General features: G+C 34.8%; 1 protein-coding gene across 1 annotated transcript in view; it reads left to right on the top strand.

The window, feature by feature from the left end:
- The window catches only part of LOC144970192 (ATP-dependent RNA helicase dhx29-like), a 40,900-nt gene continuing 15,733 nt past the window's right edge, over window positions 1-25,167 (top strand). The window contains exons 1-19 of the mRNA XM_078909580.1: window positions 1-98; window positions 1,892-2,005; window positions 3,942-4,009; window positions 4,692-4,805; window positions 5,697-5,826; window positions 7,669-7,814; window positions 8,467-8,592; window positions 8,775-8,901; window positions 10,124-10,336; window positions 10,740-10,911; window positions 11,381-11,504; window positions 13,127-13,228; window positions 13,950-14,123; window positions 15,714-15,899; window positions 17,223-17,315; window positions 18,445-18,711; window positions 19,258-19,434; window positions 20,328-20,417; window positions 22,826-22,921. Coding sequence (XP_078765706.1) covers window positions 1,912-2,005; window positions 3,942-4,009; window positions 4,692-4,805; window positions 5,697-5,826; window positions 7,669-7,814; window positions 8,467-8,592; window positions 8,775-8,901; window positions 10,124-10,336; window positions 10,740-10,911; window positions 11,381-11,504; window positions 13,127-13,228; window positions 13,950-14,123; window positions 15,714-15,899; window positions 17,223-17,315; window positions 18,445-18,711; window positions 19,258-19,434; window positions 20,328-20,417; window positions 22,826-22,921 — 2,499 coding nt within the window. The 5' untranslated portion in view covers window positions 1-98; window positions 1,892-1,911. The remainder of the gene's footprint in view (window positions 99-1,891; window positions 2,006-3,941; window positions 4,010-4,691; window positions 4,806-5,696; window positions 5,827-7,668; window positions 7,815-8,466; window positions 8,593-8,774; window positions 8,902-10,123; window positions 10,337-10,739; window positions 10,912-11,380; window positions 11,505-13,126; window positions 13,229-13,949; window positions 14,124-15,713; window positions 15,900-17,222; window positions 17,316-18,444; window positions 18,712-19,257; window positions 19,435-20,327; window positions 20,418-22,825; window positions 22,922-25,167) is intronic.

Raw genomic sequence — 25,167 nt, 5'->3', positions numbered from 1 at the left:
GTTATTTTTAAAAAGCAATATGTCTGCGCCCATTGTTTATGTTTTGGGGAGATACAGCTGTAGTATCTGACACCAGGCCATCAGGCAATAGAGAAAAGGTAGATAGTTAATGAATGACTTAAACTAAAAGTGAAAACTAACTAAACAGATAAGGAAAGCTTCAGATTCTATTGATCTGCACTCTGTTCTGAGTATAATCATGATTTGATTACTCTTTCATTGTCAGAGCTCTGCACCTTTCCAAACATCTATTTAGTCTTAGCTTAGTCTCTAACTCTAAGTCAAGTGTAGGTAAGAGAACAGTGTTACTGTCTCACTGTCGCTGTACTGTCACGAGTAGACGTCTTGAATTGAGTTCGAGTCTGAGTAGAGATAGTTTATTTAGATATGATCTACTCTAGTTTTTTCCTCTTTCCGAGTGATGTAAATTTTTGGTTCCTTTCACTCACTGGATTTTGCAAGGCTGGGTTAAGTGATAGTTCTACAAATGAGACGAGAGTGTTTTTGCCTGTCACTGTCAGTATTGGCAATTGATTTTCATTTTCAGCGGTGAAGTTGTGCTTTGGATAATTGTTTATTTTTTAACTTGGTTTTACGGCGCTTGCGACGCAGTTTGGTCATTTCAGCGCCAATAACAAGGAAGAAAATGGGAGAGTTACTTTCAAAGTAAAACCGCCCGAGTCCGAGTAAAAGTAAGACAAAGGCAGGGAACTACGTCAAAAAGGGAACAGGGGTAGACTCCATGTACAACCTATCAATGATAATGTGTTAAATTTGACGTCGCCTAAGAGCCTTATCCAGACACAATCACAGGATCCAACCAAGAGGAACACACTCAAATGCTTACACATTATTAATAATATATTAATAGTAAAACAAACAAACAAACAAACAACAACAACCCCCCCTCCCAAAAAAAAAAAAAAAAAAAACACAAAAAACTACAACAGTATACAACAGAGAAGTTTATAATGACTAAAATATCATCTGCAAAACTAATAATTTATATTTGACTGTTCGCCTCTCAATGAAAGACTCCGGCAAAACAATATAGATAGAATTAAGTTGACGTCACTCGGATCTTTGTTATTATTTTTTGCCATCCACGTTTATGAGTTAATTCTCACTAAACTGTATTATCCAGACTATAAAAGTTCACGGTTACACATAGTTTTGTGTGTTGGTGGGTTATACTTCCGGATGGCAATGTTGTGAGTTTCTATTCTTAGCCAAGCGCATACTATCAATAATCTCATTAAAAATCAAAGACAGAAAGCAACCTGGAAATGAAATTACAATGTAACACATTTGTCGAGGTACATGGGACAGCTGGAAAAGTTTTAATTACTCTCTCTCTCTCTCTCTCTCTCTCTCTCTCTCTCTCTCTCTCTCTTTCTCTCTCTCTCTCTCTCTCTCTCTCTTTCTCTCTCTCTTCCTCATTCCTCTCATGACGGTTGGTAAACTGTCAATAATTGCCATGGACTGTGGTCATTGCTACTAATCTTTTACTTCAATTGTTGCCTTATGACATATCATAATATATATCAGTAGAGATTGCAAATAATTGGGCGTTGAACACGAGAATAAGTTTTTCCTTAACTTTTATATGAAGCTTACCAAGTTATTGTTTTTATTTTTTCTGTATTGGTAGATTGAGTACTTTAAGCCTTATTATATCAAATACAAAACCTTTTGTAAGTTTGTTTTTATTTCTTTATTGTGTTTTTTTTTTTCACTGTTTTATTTTGTTTTATTTTTTTGGGGGGTTTATTTTGGCGTTTTGTGATGATATAAACACACACACACACACACACACACACACACACACACACACACACACACTCACACAACATTCTCTCTCTGACATTTGACTTATCATTTGTTTAAACAGGAATTGGTATCATAAAACTCATGGGCAAGCGAAAAGTGCATAAGAACCCTCAAGCACCTGCTTTGGCTTGTGGCAATACTAATGCTAGCCAAGGGAAAACAGAAGAAGCGAAAGGTTTGTTGTAGGAATGGAGTATAATTGCACTACAAATTGATTAGTGGATCAGTTATATTTCTATGCTAATGATGAAATCTGTCATTGTGATCCCCAAGTTTGATGAAGATTAATATGACATAATATTTAATTTTCTGATATTAAGTAATTTATTTTATCATAACTGAGGCGTGAGAAATAAATAGATTGTTATGAGCATTAATATTAATAATACATTATTTATTGAGTTGAAATAAGAAAGTAAGATGGATTTTCCTCCCATTTGACAAATGTGAGGTTGCAAAATGATCTTCTTGTCCTGGTAAACATCAAAAGGACTGAAATCAGGTGTCATGACGAAAATGCTTACCTCACACAGATGGAAGTGTGATAGCAGCCTCATATTTCAAAGATTTACTAACTAGAATCAAACACAACTTTGTTACCATACAAGACCTTGAGACTGTGCTGATAATAAGGCTGTCAGAATTGTCAGAAACTGCAAGTCAAGGCAACCAAGATGTTTGTCACAAGTTTTAGAAAACTGCCTCACCACAATGCTCAAACTCTCAAACCACTCAGAAACAATAATCACTGTCCCGGTTCACTTAACTCAGCAACACACATCACATACAAAGCTATCACACATCCAAATTTACAGTCCCACCCATGCGGATAGACACTTACAACAGGGCAAATCAATGTCTTGTGAAAGATGGAAATTGATAATTGTCAATTCATTAAAACAGAATCATATTCTCATGACAACATATGATTTCATCATAAATATCCCTGATTGCATTTAAAATGGAACATATCAAAATGGACCATTTGTAAGGAAGGACTATTAGAGTAAAGTTCATTTTGGGTTACTCACTGTTAGCTCTTGCTGAATCCATATGGACTGTTATATAAGTTGTCATACTAAGTTAAGCAAAATTATTATGGAACACAATGTTGGCCTTGAAATTTAAAAAATATTAATGGGGGGCACAGCTTCGTCTTGTATCTCAAAATATCCTTTAATGGACCTTCAGTGGCACTCTTGATAGATTTCCTGATGTCATCATAACACCTTTTCCTAATTGGCATATGTGATCAATCATTGATATATCTGATACAGAACTAAAAAGGAACAACTGTTTAATTGACCTTTTATCTCCAAAATAATTTTGCTGACAGCCTTGGCAGACCCTGTGAATGATGAGGTGACGTTCTTGAAGACGTTCTAGTGATAATCAAAGCCTCTATAATGTGGAAGTTCTCATTGGCAACTTTGACTAATGGATCAAGATAATTGAATGTTTGGGAGTCGTTGCTGACAACAATCATGTTTTTCGTGTATTTATCCATATTGAATCCCATAACAAACACGGATGTATTAGCAAATGGAGCAGAGATGATAACTTTGGAGGCACAACCAATCAACGCCATTTCAATAAAATTGTAGCACACCAGTAGATTCTACCACATGTGTAGTTTTCCACTTGTCAATCTTCAGTTATTCTTAGTGGGTTCTTGGTTTACAAAACAGATAACGGATTGGCCATTTAATAGTTTTTATTCTTTTGTTGAAGCTGTGCCGTTGAATCTGTATTGATATGAGTCATATATCACATTATGTACTATATAGTTCAGGATTGTGAAATGAATATTAAAAAAAAAACTCCTTGGTGAAATAGAATATAATATTGCCTACTATCAGCACATAATTTAAGTGTGTATTAATGAAAGAAGTTAACACATCAGACAAAAATAACAGATGTATGCATTCTACCTTTCTCATGATAATCTCATTGTTATTAGATGTGTAACTCATAAAGTTTTAAATCATTTTTATTTTGGTCTTAAATTTCTATTATATGACCATGTCAGCATATTTTTTTTTATGGCTGCGATAATCACCTATTACCTTTATTATTGTTTTATTTGTTTTAATTTTTCATTACAAATGAAGCAAGTAAGACTTACTCTCTACAAGAAAGTGATAAAGATGCTAAACAGAATACGGATGATCTCCCAAAGGTAACTCTGTGTTTTTCTTTATCTCCATCCATCAGTCCCATCATGTTCTCATTTTGAAAATACAGACAGAAAACTATCAGAAAGCAGTAAAAAGTTGGAGACAATAAAAATTGAATTAATTATACAATCAAAATCAATTTGAAGCTTGGGATTTTATTTAAGACAGTGGATATAATTTCTTAAAGGCCAAAATCATAAAATTCATATTTCTAATCATTTTAACTTTTAAGTTTACATTTTGGCAACTGGTTCACCAAGACATAACACTCATTTGAGATGGTGATTCACATATCATTCTTCTTATTTATCACATGACACATGATGTTTGCCTCCTTGTTTACCCATTGCCACTCATCACTTTTTAAATATTTTCGTAGTAAGTTCTTCAACCTGGAATTTCAGTGTAGTCTCTTGATTTGAAATTATAATGAAGGAGAAAACAGCTGGAGATATAAAGCTGATAGAATAATAGATAATAGAATAGCAATAACTCCACTCTTCAACTGCGGTCCAGAGAATTGAGCATAAAGTTTCAATTGTACAAATGATTTTACCTTGATGAATTATACGGGTTCTAAACTCTTGCCTTCTTTGTTATTTGACTTAGATGCCATATCTACACCAGAAACATTGACTCTTTCCTTTTTAAGAATGTCATCTGTAATTTTGTTTTTATTCATAGGTAAGAATATCAGACAAACTTGAGGGTTCCTTAATCGACTTGGTGCTGGATGAACAGAAGAAACGTGTCAGTCAGGGAGAGGTGTCCAGTAGAATTACGGCCAAGAAACTTACAGTAAGTGAAAAGGTTGCCAGGCCAGCCACTCATACAAATGAAAATGGTATATATAAATTTCTTTCTTTCTTTCTTTCTATCTTTTTCTAAATTATGCCAAATTCGTTTTATTTTCCTCTCCCAGATTTGGATTTGTTGAAGTTGAAAGAATGCTGATGGGAAATTACTATCTTTTTTTTTTTTTTTCTACTCTGTCAGTAGTTGGTTTGTTTTCAAGCTTGTATTTGAACCAAATCTGTACTATTCAAAATAATTTTGAATCAGTGGTTGATTAATGGAAATCTTGCATCTTTAGTTGATACAAATTCTTTTTTCCCCATGTAATTTGGAATTTTACTAAGAAAATATAGATTATTATTTTTTTGTTGTTGGTTACTTGTGGTAGTTTTGCATACATTCATATATGGCAATTTTTATTCTAGTTCCCATGATATTCTCCCTCATTCCCCATCTGTTCAATGTATCATCATGTATATTTTAAGATTGCCCTAGGGCTTTGAAGTCCATGGTGTGAGTCGTTTATTGACAATATTGCAATAGAAGCTTTAACTATCCAAACTGAAACACTGTTGTTAATTTGTTTTAATGTTTATTGTCTTCGTGGTAGCTATTTATAATAATAATATCAGGAGCAATGCTTCTTTTCCATTTAGTTGCATGTGTATGTGCATGTGTGTGTTTGTGTATGTATGCATATGTGTGTGTGTTTGTTATTGTGATTACGTGCAGGTGTGTATGAACTTATGCTAGTTATAGTTTTGGGTTTTATATAAATTATGCCCTGATGTAAACTAAAATGATGTTTTCAATCTTACTTTGCTCTGTCATTGAATGTTCATACTTTTAACTGTGCTGTAATTAATTTCTTTCTGTTTCATTTATGGTCAATAGAATGTCTACAACAGCCTATCAGATGCTGGATTTGCTAAGAATCTGGTTGAGTCGGCCATGACGAATACTGTGATGAATGGAGGAGACCTCATCGATGCCTTGGATTGGTTATGTCTCAACTCACAAAATGGTGGGTGGTTGCTGGTCTATCATTTTGATATGCTTTAGATTAAGAGGCTGTTATAAACTGAGAATGATTTCAGTAAAGTTGGCAATAGAGTTATTGTAACAGACTTTGATATTTGTTAATAAATTGTAAATCAATTCATGTTTGTCATAATCAAGAATTTCCCTTTTTTTTAGAAGTTTGTCACATAACTGGTATCCAGTAACATTTTTCTATTTACATTTTGATAGATTGGTCAACATTAGAACAAACCATTCTCAAATGGAGTTTATAGTATTCCCAGAATCTTATTTTGCATCATCTTTTCTAAATTAAAAGCTTGTCTTAAGACAGTGATGCCAAAACTCCGGTTTCACCGGAAAAAACTCCGGTCTGGAGCAAATAATTCCGGGCTCCGGCAACTTGCGTCAAATTCCGGTGAGGTCAATTTGTTCCAAGGATACCCCCCACCCCCTTCCAACCACCACATCATCATAATTACCACTAGTATTACAACCATCATCACCACCACTACTACTGCAACCACCACCACATCATCATCACTACCACTACTACTACAACCACCACTACCACATCATCTTCACGACCTCTACTACTACAACCACCACCACATCATCATCACTACTACTACAACCACCACCACTACATCGTCATTACCACTACTACTACAACCACCACCACCACATCATCATTACCACTACTACTACAACCACCACCACCACATCATCACCACCACTACTACTGCAACCACCACCACCACATCATCATCACTACCACTACTACTACTACCACCAGCTTCACATCATCACTACCACTACTACTACAACCACCACCACCACATCATCATCACTACCACTACTACTACAACCACCACAACCACATCATCATTACCGCTACTACTACAACCACCACCACCACCATATCATCACTACCACTACTACTACAACAACAACCACCACATCATCATTACCACTTCTACTGCAACCACCACCACCACATCATCACTACCACTACTACTACAACCACCACAACCACATCATCATTACCACTACTACTACAACCACCACCACCACCACCACATCACCATTACCACTACTACTACAGCCACCACCACCACATCATCACTACCACTACTACGACAACCACCACAACCACATCATCATTACCGCTACTACTACAACCACCACCACCACCATATCATCACTACCACTACTACTACAACAACCACCACCACATCATCATTACAACTACTACTTCAACCAGCACCACCACCATATCATCATCACTACCACTACTACCTCAACCACCACCACCACCACCATATCATCATCACTACCACTACAACTACAACATCAACCACTATCACATCTTCATCATCTCTACCACTATTACTACAACCACCAACACCACATCATCCTCACTACCACCCGTACTACAATCTCTACCGTTAGGTTTTGGCGCTTTACTTCATTTGAAATAAGGAAACTTTGGGATTGTAATTTGCAATGTGTTTATGTATCATAATATACACTGTAATTCTAATCAGTTATCTATTTAGAACTATACAATATGTAAGCACAATGCCAAATATCGTTCCAATTCCTTTTTTTTTTTGTGCGCGGAAATTCCTCTTTCGGCATTGAAATTCCTACGAGTGGTGGCTGAAACTCCTGTGAGCCAAATTCAAAGTTGGCATCTCTGCTTAAGATAATTCCTTTGATGCTTTTTCAATGTTTATCACGACGTTATGATTTTTTTTTTCTGTATCATCAATTTGTAAATAATAAAAAGTAGAAATGACAATGAGTAAATCTTTCATAAGATTTAAATGAAATATTATTTCAGATCAGTTACCAGCTGGTTTCTCTGATACTCTTATGAAGGAGGAAGAGAAGCTCCGTCCAAAATTTGATGCCTCATTACAGAAAGATTTATGTCACCAGCCGATTAATGCAATTCCTGTGACGCAGAAAGGTGGAGCTAAGCCTAAGGTATTGTTAGGATAAAATTAATAAGTCTCAGTGCCCTGGACTACAGCAGTAGAGTGTTGAGTGTTGGAAGATGGGATTAAGAAACTGACTTATTTTCCATACTACTTCAAACCAATCCTCGTCCATTTTTGTGTGCTTATTTATTTATTTATTTTTCATTTTTTAAAAAAAAAATCCCTTTGTTTATCTTTAAGGGAAATTTGTCTTTAGTGTCTGTTCCAAGTGAAGACTGGAATAACCCAGGCATTAGCCGCAGCACAGTACCGCAATATGAACTAGAGCACGGTAATTTGAACACAGCACAGCAAATAGTCGAACTCAGTACCTTATGGGTAGGAAACAAATTCCTTACTGCTGAGCCACACTATGAGGAATAATACAGTGGTTATTTGCTTCCCAGCTTTTTTACCTAAATCACTCATTTGCTATGAAGAATAATTGTGAAAGTTTGTACACAGCTTGTAATGCATATATAAATGTGTTTTACTATGTCCCAGATATTGTAGTTAATTACAATGCCCACTCTGAAAGTTGTGGTCAGAATTTTTCTGTCTTTTGTGAAAGAATTGTTTTTTTTTTTTTTTCTTCCAGGAAGTTAACAACACCGTAAATTAGTCTTGATGTGTTCTTTTTTTGTTGTTATCCAACTCAGACTGGAAATGCTGTAACCCCTAAAAAGTCAATGAAGGATTGGATTCTTCAGTATGCACAGAATGACTCAAGTGACGAGAGTGATGAGGGCAGTGGGGATGAAGCACAACAGAAAGAATTTAATCCTGTAAGGTTTAAGTTGATTATAGGTATCTTATTTAAGTGAAGTGTTCAGTGAAAGAAGAAAAAGAAAAAAAAATCCCCCTTCCCCCCTCGCCTATGTAAAGAAAGAAAATTAAACATCTTTTAAGTTGATTAAGAATGTCACATGTAAAAAAAAATCTTGAAGTAATTTTTTTTTGTTTACAGACAGATCATTATGCCAAACTCTACCAAGAGATGCAGGAACTGAAAGATCAAGCTGCCATTGCTAAATGCAACAACTCCACTGAGAAACACAAGAAGCTTTCCAAAAAACTCAGGGAGATACATCTCGGTAAAACTTGTATTATACTCTACTGCTCTTTGATGTTGAGATTTACTTCATATGAATTCTTGATTCAATTTTAAGATAATGTTACATATATATACTTGAGGATAATTATGTTGAATGGTTCAAAATACATCAACTGATGCATAAAATTATGGGGTGACATTAAAAAACAGGAAGATAATGTTGGCGACAGCTATGACAAAATGATATGATCAGACAGAGATCACATCTTTTATAAAGGAACAATAAAAAGACATGTAAAAGATAGTAAAAGGACGCAAGTTATGCATATAAAATTGTTGTGCCCTTTACAATGAAATGCGCTAGGTCTGCATAATGGTAAATCTTGAGGTGTTTTCTCATTGAAAATGCTCACTTATGTTGGGGACTTGATCCCACAACACTGAGACATTGCTAGGAAATAGATTTCCTTTTAGATCCATAAGACTTATAAATTTTTCTGTAGCATAAAATGTAAAGTACAAATTGCTTGTTACATTTTAGATAGGATGGTGGTCTATTGCAATATCATTTCTGCAAGACTAACTTTTGCTCAGCTGCTCGATTATAAGTGGGTGGTCGGTTTTGTCTTTAAAAAAAAAGAAGCCTGTTTCTACGTCAATTCAGACCTGTTCCATTTGTCAGTGATTCCTGTGCTTTACCAATTGAGCTATTGGAACCCCCGTGGAAATAATACATTAAGCACATGGCAGATGTGTTCTCACGAATTTATTGAATTAAATTAAACGAAAACCTCAATGCTTAGTTGTCACTTATTCAATCCACTGTGGTGTTTTATCAACGCTTAAGGTTGACAGTAAGGGGTACCAGTGACTTTGTGCGGCTATGTCTATCTTTAGATTGAAAGGTTCAAGTCAAACTCTGAGCAGCGCATAGTTGAGTCCTTGGAAAAGGCTCTTTACTCACATTCTCTCACCGTACTCAGGTGTAAAATGAATACTTGGCTGTTAACAGCATTATCTTTGTGTCGACAAAAATTATAATATTGCCTAACAGGTGTCGTGTCTTGTCCTACAGGTTATGTGTTGCTGTTGACTCCTTGTAAAGTGCTTTGAGCATGTTTAGTGGATACTGCACTATATAAATGCTCTAGTTAACATCTGTTTTCTGTCAACTTTCAACCCTCCCCCCAGCCAAAGGATTTCATTTCTCTTTCTACCTAGCGTTCATTTACAATTCAAATCTTTACATAATTTCACCACAGAAATGGCATCATATGAAAAACATCCTGACTTTGACAAATCCATCAAGGCAAGATTGAAATCGGGCAGTGGAGAATCATCATCATCTGGAGCTCCAGCGAAATCTATAGAACAAAAAGAGACTGAAGGTGACAATGGCCAGAATGATGGAGAGGATGAAGGCTTTTCTCTAATGTTTGCTCAAGCAGAGAAAGAAAAACCCAGCCCAGATGCAGGTAAGTAAAGAATATTCCAAATATACTGACTTTAATGATTATAGGTCTCAGATGAAATAAGTGGGTGTAATTATATCCAACCTTGACATATGGAAGTAGTCATGCTAGTTTATTTATATTTATATTGTGAAGTTCGAAGTGGGATTATTAAGGTTGTCTCTTACATATGTAAGTGAGAAAGTTTGTTTTGAAAGTTAATTTTAATTTTTAAGATTATTGCAACTCCCTTTTAATTATCATCTCCAAAGAAAATGTTAAAGACATTCAAGTTGTACAAAACAACACTTTCCCTAGAATATTTTATGTACTATAATGTTTGATCTCATTCCGATTTTACTCTTGCATTTTGTTCAGATTCATCAAATAAACATTTTTTTTCTTCTTTTTTTTTCAAACCGTTCAGTAACAGTCGTAAAAGTGAAGGAAGATGTTAGGTCATTTGAATACACTCGTTCCCAGTGGACTGGGAAATCCCCCAAACAATTCTTGATAGATTGGGTGCGCAAGCACTTGCCAAAGAGTGGACCTCCAAAGTTTAGAAAGATACAGGTCAAGGTGAATAGGTTCAAGTCTACGTAAGTATGAGAAATAAACAAATTAGTGGTCAACATTGACCAGAATGTATTGTTAACTGTAAATTTTTACTTTGGATTTGTTACATGATTTGATGTTTTTTTTTGTTTTTTTCAGGAGTTGGTGTTTTTAAAATTCTATTTCAAATAAATGTTTTGATAAGTAACCTATTGTACAGTAGGATTGCACAATATTTCAGAATTTTGAAATGACTTACCATCCAACATTATAAGTCTTATTAAGAACAGGTGGAAAATATATTACAACTACTTCGAACTACAGAAATAGGACTTTATTGAATCTAAGGCCTTATAAAACTATTAAAAAAATTTCAAGATTTTAAAATTGTATTTTTTCATTTCATTCTTCATTTTAAATTATTGTTAATCCCTGTTCAATGTAATGTGATGTTTTCACTTTTCAATTTGATTTCCTTTAATCTCTGTTATTTTATTTTTCATTGTTGAGCAGGGCTGTGATAGAAAGACCAAAAGAGGGACGTCTTGAAGTCACACCAACAATATTGTGTGAGAATGTGAAAGATGCTGAACATCTGGCGTCCACGTTGGCTCTATATCAATTGTGTAAAGGGCAGGTTAGTATTCATATGTTTGAAACCTTGTTTGTTCTATTATTTGTGAAGTCCTAGATCAGAGGCCGTAGCATTCTAGAATCTTTAAAAGAAATTAAATATAATTATTATCTTAGACTCTTCTACAATCTCTTAAGAATTTTGCATTTCTCTTAAGATCTCCAAAAATTTGCAGATCTGCATTCTCTCCATCCTAATAAAAGTGCTGGAAAAAGTAACAACAGCATCATCATCATTTCTACCAACAATACAATCTCAGAGTAATTGTAAAGCTGCAATTTTATCACTTCATTATCACCAGCACCAGCATTATCACCATTATCACTACCATTTCTATCATAGCATCATTATCACTATGTCACAGAAACAGCATTCCCATTACACAACCTCAGCAGCAATACCAACACCGCAGAATTACCATCATTGCTGCTATTATTGCATCATCATAACAATGAAAATAAAATTTATATAATAGGATGAGTTAGCGGTATGGTTGGATGTTTGTTTTAATTTGTATAGATACCTTGTTGGGGGATTTCAATTAGAATATGCAGCAATGTTACAGTGTTATTGGCATCAAGATTATCGCTCAAACAAAGGGTTCAATCAATTTTCTGTCTTTTCTTGTAACATTTGAGGGTGCTCATTTTTTAATAGTTATTGTTCGTCTTAGATATAATTTTATTCTTGAATTTTGGAAATGAATTTCATAATAATAGTAATAATGATAATAATGATAATAATAATAATAATAATAAATGATAATAATAATAATAATAATAATAATAATAATAATAATAATAATAATAATAATAATAATAATAATAATAATAATAATAATAATAATAATAATAATAATAATAATAATAATAATAATAAAAATAATGATAATAATAATAAGGATAATAAAAATAATAATAATAATATGTGGAATTATAAAAATCTCTCTAAGGACACATCCTAGAGTCTCCTAGCTGATTTAAACTCCAGATTGATACCACCCGTACTCTAGATTCGAATTCTCAGGGCAGAGGGAAGTTGGAAGAAGACCTAAAATTAGACAAAAGCAGTGTTATGATACATGACTTGAGACCTGTCGAAAGTTTGAATTCTGCTATTGGCAGCAAAAAGTTGAGTGCTAGGAAAAGGCTCTCACATTATCCAGGGGTAAAACTAGTACCTGGCTGGTAATTTTGTTGTCTCAATCATTGAATTATAATTATGTTTTACAGGCAGTGTTGTTGTTGGCTTGTGACTCCTTGTAAATAACTTTGAGCATGTTTAGTGGATATTGGTAAAAAGCTAATGCTTAGTTGTTTGTTTAAACTTTCAGAAATAGAATATTTTAATAATGGCCTGCTTTTCAGTGATTTGAGAGAGACAACGCTGTGGACGACCAGGTACTCATTTTACACATGAGTACGGTTAGAGAATGTGAGTAAAGAGCCTTTTCCAACAACCAAACTATGCTCTGAGCGAGGCTCGAACCCAGGACCTTCTGATCCAAAAGCGAATGTCATCCCACTAGACCCATAGCCGCAGTCTTAATATTTAACTGTAGTTCTATCCAATGTGATTTTTCCTGACATTTCTGTGGTACTACTGTCCCATGATTCCCTCTCCAGTCAGTTCACCAACTACTTCCCCCCACCTATCGGGATGTCTGGCTAGAGTGGCAGGATGAGGAAAGGAAAGTCAAGGATGAGGCCAAGGAAAAGGAAAACAAGGTGATGGTCTTGATGGGAATCCATACTAATTCTCTCTCTCTCTCTCTCTCTCTCTCTCTCTCTCTCTCTCTCTCTCTCTCTCTCATCTCTCTCCTCTCTCTCTTCTCTTCTCTCTCTCTCTCTCTCTCTCTCTCTCTCACTCTTTCCCTCTCTCTCTGTCTCTCTCTCTCTCTCTCTCTCTGTCTCTTGCTCTCTCTCTTTCCCTCCCTTCCTACCTCCCTCTCCCCTCTCTCTCTCTCTCTCTCTCTCTCTCTTCTCTCCTCTCTCTCTCACTCTCTCTCTCTCTATTTTTTTTTTGGTTTAAATTGGAGAGAAAGCCTTGGTATTGATTTTTGGCAACAAATTTTACTGTCTAAATTTACTATGAAGAATTTAAAAAATAAGTCTCAATTTTTATTCCATTTTTTTCCCTGAGAAAAGTACGGAGTCTGTGTGAGGAAAGATATACTTAAATAATTCCTCTTCATTGAACGTTTGATTTAAAACTAAAGCTGGGTAAGTGAAGTGGTCGAAAGATAGAGAAAATAAAGAGGGTAAACGTGACTCACATATATTGAAACAATACAACAATGACGTTTCAGTCCCTAACCTTCCTCAGGCAACAGACAAGACTCACCAATATATGATGGGGAAAAAATTATATTTAAATGAAACAAATATAATACAACTGGCAAGTTATTGGGAAGTGAGAAAGACTTTTTTATTTTCTCCCCAATTCCAGCCCAGAGACCAGTTCATCTCTAAGCTTATGAAGACGCTTAAAATCGACATGGCACCAATAGAAAAGGCATCACAGTCGCCTGGATCTACCAGTGCCAAAACACCTAGTGGTGAAGAATGTGTTGATGATGGTGTTGAGGAGGAGGAAGACGACTGGGAGGCACTTGCTGACAAGGTGAGAGGTCAATGTGTCAGGTATATTCTAGCAACTCAAATATTTGTCTCATCTCTCACATCTATTTGTTTTCTCTTTTCATTCATATTAATCTTTAATTTTCTAATTCTGATAATTTTGATCTTAAACTCAATTTTCTTTATCATGTTCATTCTAAAATAATACCAGATTGACACATTCGGTCACATATGCAGACCTGTCTACTATTACGGACAATTTATAGTAATACAGAATTTTGGCTCTGATTTCAGAACTTCATGAGCATCTCTAAGTAATTAAAATTGATTGAAAATGAAAGATGATGCCAGACTACATAATCGTAAGACTTTTGAAGTGTTATTTAATCTTTTGGAGGGTAAATTGTTGATTTTTTAAAGTTGACAATAGCGACTACATTTATATCTCCTAAATATGAATTTTAAGATTTTCAAGTTGGCAGGTCTTTATATGTTGTCAAGAATGGAATTACTGATTACATGGATGTTAATTACCACCATTCAACTTCATTTTTAGAACCAATTTTAAAACACTTCATCAAACTTGTATAGCCCTTTTTTTTTTTCTCCATAATCAAATTTATTTTATTCACACAAAGTGTGCTCACAACTTATTACCCCACCTTGTAACGACCTACTTCACACAAGAAAAAAACGCTGCTCTTGTGTAACAGATTTTTTTTTCTATTAAAAACATCTAACCTCTCTATTATCCCACTTCTTAGTCCCACTTCTATTATCCCACCTTCTATTTTTTCACTGAGTACTTAACAGAATAACCTTATCTTAATTTAATTTTCTTATAAGAGATACATTCTTAAATAATAGTTAAATACCATAATATCTTACAAGTTTATTTACCAACAAAATCCGTATAGAGTACTTTAGAACAATAGACCCTTTCACACTTTAGTCTGCCTGGACTGAACATCTTGCATCATTTATCAGACAAATTACACTAAGCGATGTAAGTCATATTTGTACTGTGTCTGTGATTCCAGTTTATTACACAAAATAAATTTATTGATAGTCTCCAGAAACAATAATGGTTTGATTAAATGAAATACTGTGAAGCGCATTGACCATGGTAAATCTGTGAAAATGCTCTCTATAAATGTTCATATTTATTTTAAAATTATATTTTATTACTGTGCCACGTATGATCGGCTAGCAAATGGTCAGGGAGGGAAATTGTCAGTTTTGTTGGGAATGGAAGTTGGGTGCAGCTCGTATTATCTCCCACGATTTAAAAAAAATGTATGAAGTAACGGGTTGATTGTTGCACGGTTTAAAGTGCAGCCAGTAAATCTTATTCAGAAATTAATGGACAAACTTATACTTCCCCCCCCCCCCCATTATTTAGATTCACCCCCTCCCTCTTCCACTCCACTTTGTCTATAGGAATGCAATCGTTTTATTCTTTTTTTTTTTTTCCAATCAATCCTTTTAGGATCGTCATATTTGGTAAATCTAGTAATAAGTTTGATTCACTGCAGGTTGCACAATGACAGCATTGAACCTTTTTTTTTTTGCTCAATTTACATGACGTGACACATGCTTCAATTACAATTGCATAATAATATTTAATTCTCAGGATCAAATGTCAGAATTTGAAATGGCACCCAAGGAACCACCCAAGCCTGTCATCACACAGAACCCAAAACCCAAAAGTGTGGATGGAAGCTTGAAAAAGGAGCTTGAGAAAAGACGTGCAAATCCCCAGTACCAGACCATTTTACAGAGCCGGAGACAATTACCCGTCTATCAGCACAGGGAGCAGGTATTTGAACATAACTTTTCTGTCATCGGGAGTCCTGATAGCTTAGTCGATAGAGTGCTTTTTCTACACAAAAAGGTCCCCAATTCAGTCTCGGGTGCAGTCGAGAATTATTTTCTGACTCTCCTGTCCACCCAACAGTGATTAGGTGGCTGGGACTGTTAGATCTGTCAGAAAGTACTTTATGATAGACGGCATCCTATCCAAAGGGTAGCAAGCAATTGCTAATATCTGTTTCACATTATAACGACCAGGATAACCTCCGGCTTCATGGGCCTAATGGCCTCGTGGAGGAGTTAAAACTGATGTCAAGATACAAATCATTGTGTATTTGTATTTGTCAGCCTTGATTTTCTTTGTACATGTGTGTTCCTGTGGAAGTGTAGGTATGTTTGCGTGGGTATGTGTGTGTGGCTGTTTGTGTCTTTGTATGTGTACAATATCTCCACAATTGGGAAATGTAATCCAAACAGATAAGAGAAGGGCCAAGAAAAAAGGGATTAAAAAATCATGTTAAAAAATAGGAACGAAATTGATACATACACTATTGTCCAGTGGTTCCATAATGTGGCACCCATTGATGTAGTCTACAGCTCAGAACACAGCTTCTTTAGCTCACCCTTCTCTTTCAAGGCTGGAGTACAGGGAGAGAGTATGAGCTGGAGATTTCTATAGGAAAACAATCAACCAAATTTTTTGAAAAGCAATTAATTTGAATCTAAAAATGAAAAAAGAGGGACAACAAATATTTTTTACCAAAGATCACACCGATTGTCCCTTTTCTGAAAGTGATGAATAGCTCTCCAAAGTCCTTTATCTACCAAAATGCAACTAATCCCTATAACCGTCATTTTGGGAGATTAAAAAGAAATATGATGAGCTTTTATAAAGGACAATATCACCTAAATGTACTCAAAGAGCTTTACAAGGGGTTACAAGCCAACAGCATCACTTAACATATAGGACAAGACATGATGCCTGTAACTGTAAGGTGCAATTACAATTTTTGTTTCAACAGAGACAGTGCTGTTACTGGCCAGATACTCATTTTACACCTGAGTGCGGTGAGAGAATGTAAGTAAAACGCTTTTTCCAAGGACTCAACTTTGTGCTACCTAGAATGGTGCTCAAACCAGGGATCTACTGGTCTAAAGACGAGCAGCTAAACAAATTTTGGTGACCTAATAGAAGAGTAAATTACACACATTTTGATGTATAGTTTTATACTGGTGAGTTCAATACAATCGGAAATATTCAATAGGCGTCAAGACTTTTCAGTCAAGCCTAGTAATATCATTTTAGCATGTTTCCATCACTCTTTTGCAGATAACATCAACAATTAGAGAGAATAGTGTTGTGGTTATTGCGGGAGATACAGGAAGTGGAAAAAGTACTCAGGTCCCACAGTTTATTCTAGAGGTAATTGATGATGATGATGATGATGATGATGATGATGATGATGATAACAATAACAATAATATTGATAATAATAACAATAATATTAATAGTAATGATAATGACAATAATAATGATAATAATAATAATAATAATAATAATAATAATAATAATAATAATAATAATAATAATAATAATAATAATAATAATAATAATAATAATATCAATGGCAATTAAAGTGAATATAAATATTATCAAAACTGATGGGTCTTTTATATTTGTTGGGTCGATATATATGGAAAAGGTAGAAAATACGCTGAAGTTTTTACATAATGCAAGGATTGTTGTAGATGATGTAAAACATGGAAGTGTGCAATAATAAAAATACAAAATTTTATTTATTTCTCTTAGAAAATATGGTTTTCCAATTAATTTGTTTGCTTGTTAGAAGAGTTAGTGTGGATAGATTTCCTGAAACAATACATTCTCTCATTTATCACAGTTAATTCATAATACTGAAAAGACACTAATATATACATAATATATATATATATATATATATATATATATATATATATATATATATATATATATATATATATATATATATATATATATATATATATAATATATATATAAAATAAATATAAATATATTTAATTTTTTTTTTAAAGACGTGCAAATTAGGACATGATGTTTTGCAAATTAAAAAAAAAATTATTACTTCTTAATTTTACTGGGGTTAAGGGCAAGTGGGTTATCCCACCTCACATTATAAAAAAGGTTTTGACAAAGTTACTTTGATGCTGTTTATTTAAAATACTAGACCTCTCTTATTTAAAGCTCATTCATTTTTTAATATTAAAAAAGGGTTAACACGAACCACTGGTATTTTGTGCTGAATGAAACTTACCTTGGTGAGAGAAAGTGAATGTGTGAGTTTTGAAATATTGGATATCCCTCTTGTCCTTAATGAGTCATATTGCTGAAGTGGGTGTAAAGTAAAAGCAGTTTTGTAAAAGTGACAAAGATGCTAAATAACATCGATGTAATGAAGATGTGATGATAAACTGTATTTAGGGCATATTCCAAATGTGTTTTTAATTTGACTGTGCACTAATATTTTTTAAATCTTTTTATTTTGTCAATTTAGGATTGTTTAGAAAATGGTCAAGCCAAAACCAATATCATCTGTACTCAACCACGGCGGATATCGGCCACATCTTTGGCCAGGAGAGTAGCTGAGGAGATGGGGGAAGGGGGTGTAGGGGGTAGAGATTCCATGGTAGGATATCAGATCAGGTTTGAGTCCCGTCGAGGTCCTAACACCAAACTTGTCTATTGTACAACTGGTGTGGTTCTCAGACAATTACAGTCAGCCTCTCATTTGGATGGTGTTTCTCATTTGATCATTGACGAGGTAAGAGAAAGAATGTGTATATTTCAAAACAGTCAACTTGTTTTGTTGTATTTTATTTCAGATTGTTTTTATATTAATTGGGGGGGGGGGGGGGGTAGATCTTTAATGGATAAATGTAGGCAATAAACTGCTTTATTGATTGCCAGGAAAGAAGAATTAAATATATATTGCATTATCATTAACCTGTATTAAAAAATATTGAGTGTGTTGGTTCAGTTGCCACTTTTATCACAAATTTTTAAATTTTTTATAAAAGAGATCGATTTTGAGAAATGGATTATAAAATGTCTATAAAGAATTGATCTTATTTTTAGATTAAAATTATTTATTTGATGTACATGTGTGCATGTGTGTTTGTATGTGGGTGTGTGTGTGTGTGTGTGTGTGTGTGTGTGTGTGTGTCTGTTTCTGTGTGAGTGTGTGAGTGGAGAGAAGGGGTGCAAATTTTGATTGCACTGGCCAACTTATCACTTGTTATCATGCATTACATTTTCTGCAATAACCTGTCATTTTCTGTTACTCCCCTTTCCCTTACCCCTTCTCTAGGTCCATGAAAGAAGTGTCCAGTCAGACTTCCTAATGATTGTCGTCAAGGACATCCTCCGTCACCGTCCAGATTTAAGGGTCATCCTTATGAGTGCCACCATGAATAGCCAAAAATTTTCTGATTATTTTGGTGGCTGTCGTGTCATCAATATCCCTGGCAGGACTTTCCCTGTAGAGGTAAAACCCCTTAATACTTTTGTGTTTTGATTGAATCAGTGTGTGAAAGTGATAGCTGATGATCATATTATTTTTATTTTGAGGGATAGGGACCCTTGACTCCTATAAAAAAAACCCAACAATATCATGCCCCTTTGTGTGGCATTGTTCGATTGCCGTTGACTTGGCATTCCATGAAGGAACATGGATAATCCATCAAACAAATATCTGATGTCAAGAGGAATCACACATGCTGTCTAAAGTGAGAAAACTGGGGGTTAATAATCTTGCTTAACCCTCTCCTTACCAGTCATTATCAGAATTTTCCCCAAAACTTCACACCCACCCAACACAAAACAGACATATCTTACTCAAACAGAAAACCAAAAAGAACATTCCATACATAATATTGTTTGCCAATATGGGCTCTATTACAGAATGTCAAGTTTTTATAGCTATAGCAAATAGAAATGAAATCTGGATGAGAAAAGTGACGTTTGCATCGTAACAAATGTGACGATTTTTCAATAGGTGGTAAGGAGAGGGTTAAGGAAAAAAATGAAAGTGCCTGAAGCCGAGCTCAAACACTAGACCTTCCGGGTTACAGAGCAATGCCTTAACCAATTTGCCATCTCACCCCCCAATAAGGGGCCAGGAAAGTCAACTCTTGCTTATTGATTGATCTGCAGATACATGGTGAATTGTCTCACCAGGAAATTTGTTATCCTTTGTTTCATGGTTTGGTGGAGTTCTGTCTGGGTTATCTGATGTCTATTCTTATTGAAATTTGCTTTGGTAAGTGAATTTCAAGTGAATTCCCAATTTCTATTGCAAATTGTTAAGTAAAAACAAGAATTTTCCACGCTTTATTATCAGATAATAAGATTTAATCCCCTTATCTTCGGTATCTTTAGGTTTTCCACCTAGAGGATGTGATAGAGAGGACGGGTTACATTATTGATGAAGATTCGCCATATGTTTTGTCAGAGAAAGAGTTGGTCAAGGTAATCTGGAATAACTTCATTGTTGTTAGAGCTTAGTGTTTGTTTCGAGCAAAACACTCTCAACAGCTTTAACATTCGCCTCTCTCTCTCTCTCTCTCTCTCTCTCTCTCTCTCTCTCTCTCTCTCTCTCTCTCTCTCTCTCTCTCTCTCTCTCACTCTCTCTCTCTTATTGTGATATGGATTCTATACCACAACTAAAATAGTAATATATCTCACTGCTGTTTATTTCTTCATAAAATCGGATCACTTAGTTATACTGCTGGAACCCAGCAAGTGACTGACAACAGCAGCTGCATGCTGTAAAAGTGGCTACCTGGACGGGGATTCCCCTTTTTGAGGGTTAAGACACAAAGTATTGCATTTTCGTGATGTAATATAACACCATATCTAGATGACCACTTACATTACAATAATATTAACTCATGGAACAGACAGTACTACTTTCACTTGTTATGTTGGTTCTTTTTTCGTTTTATTGTGATTATTCTGATAGGTTTTATAAGCACTTTAAAATCCCTACCATTTAAAAATATTTTTGTTGTTGGCGGACAATAAAAAATTCAAATCTTTAAAATCAGACGTTGGATTCCGAAACTAATTAATGCTTTGTCCAGTCTTAATATTATTACACACAGTAAAACATTCATTTTCTGATTCAACACATTTTAACTACGTTTTTAATGGTCATAAATGTAATGGGCTGGACATCAGGTATGTTCTCTTCATTTGTATTTTGTATTGTATTTAAAAGATATGGAGATAAGTGGATTAAACAATTTAACACACCCCTAAAGAACATATTATAAAGCAATATATTGTGTGTAGGTTTTACTTCACTATTACAAATAGAAACAAAACCATCGTCATTACACCAAACAACAACACCATCACAGTGGCGTAGTAGATAATAGAAGCAATGAATATGGTAGAAAAGGTATTCCTCTCTCTCTCTTTCTTTCTTTCTTTCTCTCTCTCTCTCTCTCTCTCTCTCTCTCTCTCTCTCACACACATACACACACATACATCCTGCATATACACACATATTACATACACACGTAAAAGACAGGCTAAGAGAAATGAATAACATTCACACTACACCTAATTCATACCACTGACAACAACGATATAACATCAACAGTTAGTACAGATAGTATTCCACAAAGGCAAGTTTGACTGGGGAAAATAAGAATAGGGGGGGGGGGGGAACTCAAACACAGCCAAGATAGAGAAAATAATAGTGGCACCTCCTAGCAATTAACAGATATTCAGACATTATTCTCAATATTCACAATGTACAAGTAGTGCAGCTGGTGAATAAAACTTTCCCACACCAATCAACAGAGACATGAATGAAACAAACCCATTCATTTCATATTTCTTAAATCAGTAACAGATGTGTCTTTAAGAACTAGTATTGTAGGGCTACTTGCAGAGGGAGTATATAATATATATATATATATATATATATATATATATATATATATATATATATATATATATATATATATATATACGTTCCTGTACTACAATAAGTATGTCTTCTTCACTCCTTTACCATATTCGTGGGAACGTTTAATGACAAAACTGTAGAATCAGTGTAGTAAAGTGTTCCATGGTCAGTAGGGAGTCCAGGAAATGATTATGACATTGTTTACATTGTGTAACTGGTCCAAATTCATCACCCACGATAGCCTAGACATCTCATAGACTGCTAGATATTCCCAGTGAAATTTGATACCCCACCCCTACACTTGTTACATATTTGTTGAACTGAATTAACATTAGTGCAACAGAAAGTAGACAGTTTGTACTATGTACTAGTGTGAATAATAATAAACTGCAACGTCTGATTGGTGTTGTAGGGATTGCAGAAATATTTGATTTAAATGATAAATGTAGTGAAAATGTGAGTCTACTTTGCTGTGTTCCTGAGAAAGAAATATACTGATGATATCTATGATATTTAGTCCACTGTGTGAGGGGGATTTCAATCTATAACATGAGTGATATAGATTTACATTTAAGATAATTATGGCTTGGCTATGCCATTATTTATCAGACCAATTAGACTACTCGCTTCACTGACTGCAGGCACGTGCCATGCCAGAGCGCAGGTAAAGAGAAGGAGAGTAGTGACCTCTTGACCTAGCATCTCAACTAAGTGATCCGCTGGTAAACCACTGTGATCTGTGTTAACTAGAAATTTATGGATATTCTCTTCGTTCTTTGCAATTTTATAGAGCCATAAATCATCATCAAACTAAAAAGAAATAAAAAAGGAAAGCTTTCATTTAAAAGTATGTATGACTTTAATGCATGATGCCTACACAGTCTTTTTAAGCATTATTGAATAGAGATTTAGAATTTATAAAAAAAAATTTCATGTATGACCAATTTCTTTTTCCTAGATGGAAAGAACTCAAGTGGAAGTCACTGGCAAGGGAGGTGACTCATCAAAACAAACGTTAACATGGACCAAAGAGGATCTCTCCAGGATTGACAGGGTAGGTTGCTGTTGGGTAATATCTAAATTCGATATGCTTTGGATGTTTTTGTATTCTATCTGATTTACTGATACTGTTTGCCTTTCCTTTTACTGATTTTTTAAATGCAGTCTGGACAGCTATTTATTTATGGTTATAATTGAGTTTTATTTGAGCTTTTATATAGCGCAATATCTACTAAACATGCTCAAAGCGCTTTACAAGGGGTCCCTGGCCAACAGCAACATTTAACATTTAGGATGTTAGGCGATATTACAATTTTTTCGGACAGGGACAACGCAGTTAATGGCCAGATACTCATTTTACACCTGAGTACGGTGAGAGAATGTGAGTAAAGAGCCTTCTCCAAGGACTGAACTATGCGCTGAGTGAGGCTCGAGCCCAGGACCTTCCAATCCAAAAGCTAGTGTCATACCACTAGACCACATAGCCGCACATTGGATGTTTTTGTGTTCTATCTGATTTACTGATACTGTTTGCCTTTCCTTTTACTGATTTTTCAAATGCAGTCCTGGCAGCTATTTATTTATGGTTATAATTGAGTTTTATTTGAGCTTTTATATAGCGCAATATCTACTAAACGTGCTCAAAGCGCTTTACAAGGGGTCCCTGGCCAACTGCAACATTTGACATTTAGGATGTTAGGCAATATTACAATTTTTTCGGAAAGAGACAACGTTGTTAATGGCCAGATACTCATTTTCAATGAGAGAATGTGAGTAAAGAGCCTTCTCCAAGGACTCAACTATGCGCCGAGTGAGGCTCAAACCCAGGACCTTCCAATCCAAAAGCTAGTGTCATACCACAAGACCACATCGCCGCACTATGGTTACAGCAATTCAGCAGGGAAGAATGAAAATAAGCTGTAGACTCACTTAGTATTGCCTAATCTTGTCATTAATAGTGGGTCCCAATAGGCCAGTTGGAAGAGCACTCTCTTCACAAGCAAAGGGACTCAAATCGATCCAGGGTGAAGTTGAGATTTTTTTATTTCTGACCTTCTATCTTGTGCACAGTGATTGCATAGCTGGGTCTGTTGAACTCAATGGAAAGTACTTTTCAATAGCTAGCATCCTCTCCAAAGGGTAGCAAGCAATTGCTATTGTCAACTTCACGCCATAAAAATCAGGATAGATTTTGATTCCTGGGCCTAATGGCTCTGAAGCCCTTTTTTTTTTTTTATCACTTGTCATTAATAAATTGAAAGTATTTTATTGGTGGTACATTGTAGTAACAATTTTAATGTCGGTCAAAGGCTTCTATTAGCCTGACTACATTATCTATGAAACATTTTTAAAATGCCGACAATAAATAAATGTTTGAATTGAATTGAATTGAATTGAACAGATGGAGAATGCGCTGAAATTGAATTAGATGTGTTTTTGAAATTAATCAGGAAAAATAATACAGGTAATGGCATCGAAAGGTGAATTTATTTAGAAATAAGAGGAATAAAAAGTCTAGGCTCACTGAACTTTCCCATATTGTATAGACTTTCAGTTGGATGCAACACTTTTAGATGGACAACTGGAGCATTGTATTACAATAGTATACCATATAAGCAATGCATCTTATTCTCTGACAATTGGATTCAGTAGTCTGATGTCACATCCGCCCAGCAATGAGCAGCTTGGTTCTAAACAAAGAAAATCGCTATTTTTTATTCTTTATGCTGGCTAGAACTTTTTCACATGTCATGGTATCAGAATGTATAAAAGTCAAAACATGATCAGATTTATAATGTTTTTTCTCCTCTGGATACACTTTTATGTTTGTTGGAGTAGTATTTCATAAGGGCGTCCACCATTGTTCCGATAGTTAAAGAAACAGTTACTAAGTTACTATGCGTCATTATGAGGGAAGTGACGTCACGACTAATGAAGCCTATTGATATTTTTGTCCCATTTTAACATTTTTTATCTCTTTTATGTCTTCACATACTTTACATGTCAGAAACACTTTATTCTCTGCATATTGTACTTCAATTTTAGGCTCTGACGCCATATATCTTGTCTCACCTCAACAAACAAACAAAAATGGTTTGACTCAGTTATAACTTTTCTTTTTCTGACCTTCTCTATCCATACAGCAGTGATTCAATAAATGAATTTCATGTTAGATGTGGTGGAAAGTACTCTGCCATAGAGGAAAATAGTAATCAAAATAGAACACAACAGCTTAAAAAAAACAAACTAAATACCAAACACAGAACATTTTGGGCTCAAAACAAAATTATAAAAGGATAA

The sequence above is a fragment of the Berghia stephanieae genome, chromosome 4, assembly GCF_034508935.2.
Source record: "Berghia stephanieae isolate SIO BIC M18660-M18661 chromosome 4, UCSD_Bste_1.3, whole genome shotgun sequence".
Taxonomy (NCBI): domain Eukaryota; kingdom Metazoa; phylum Mollusca; class Gastropoda; order Nudibranchia; family Aeolidiidae; genus Berghia; species Berghia stephanieae.
Note: the sequence above shows the minus strand (reverse complement) of the source record. Positions and strands in the feature narration are given on the sequence as shown.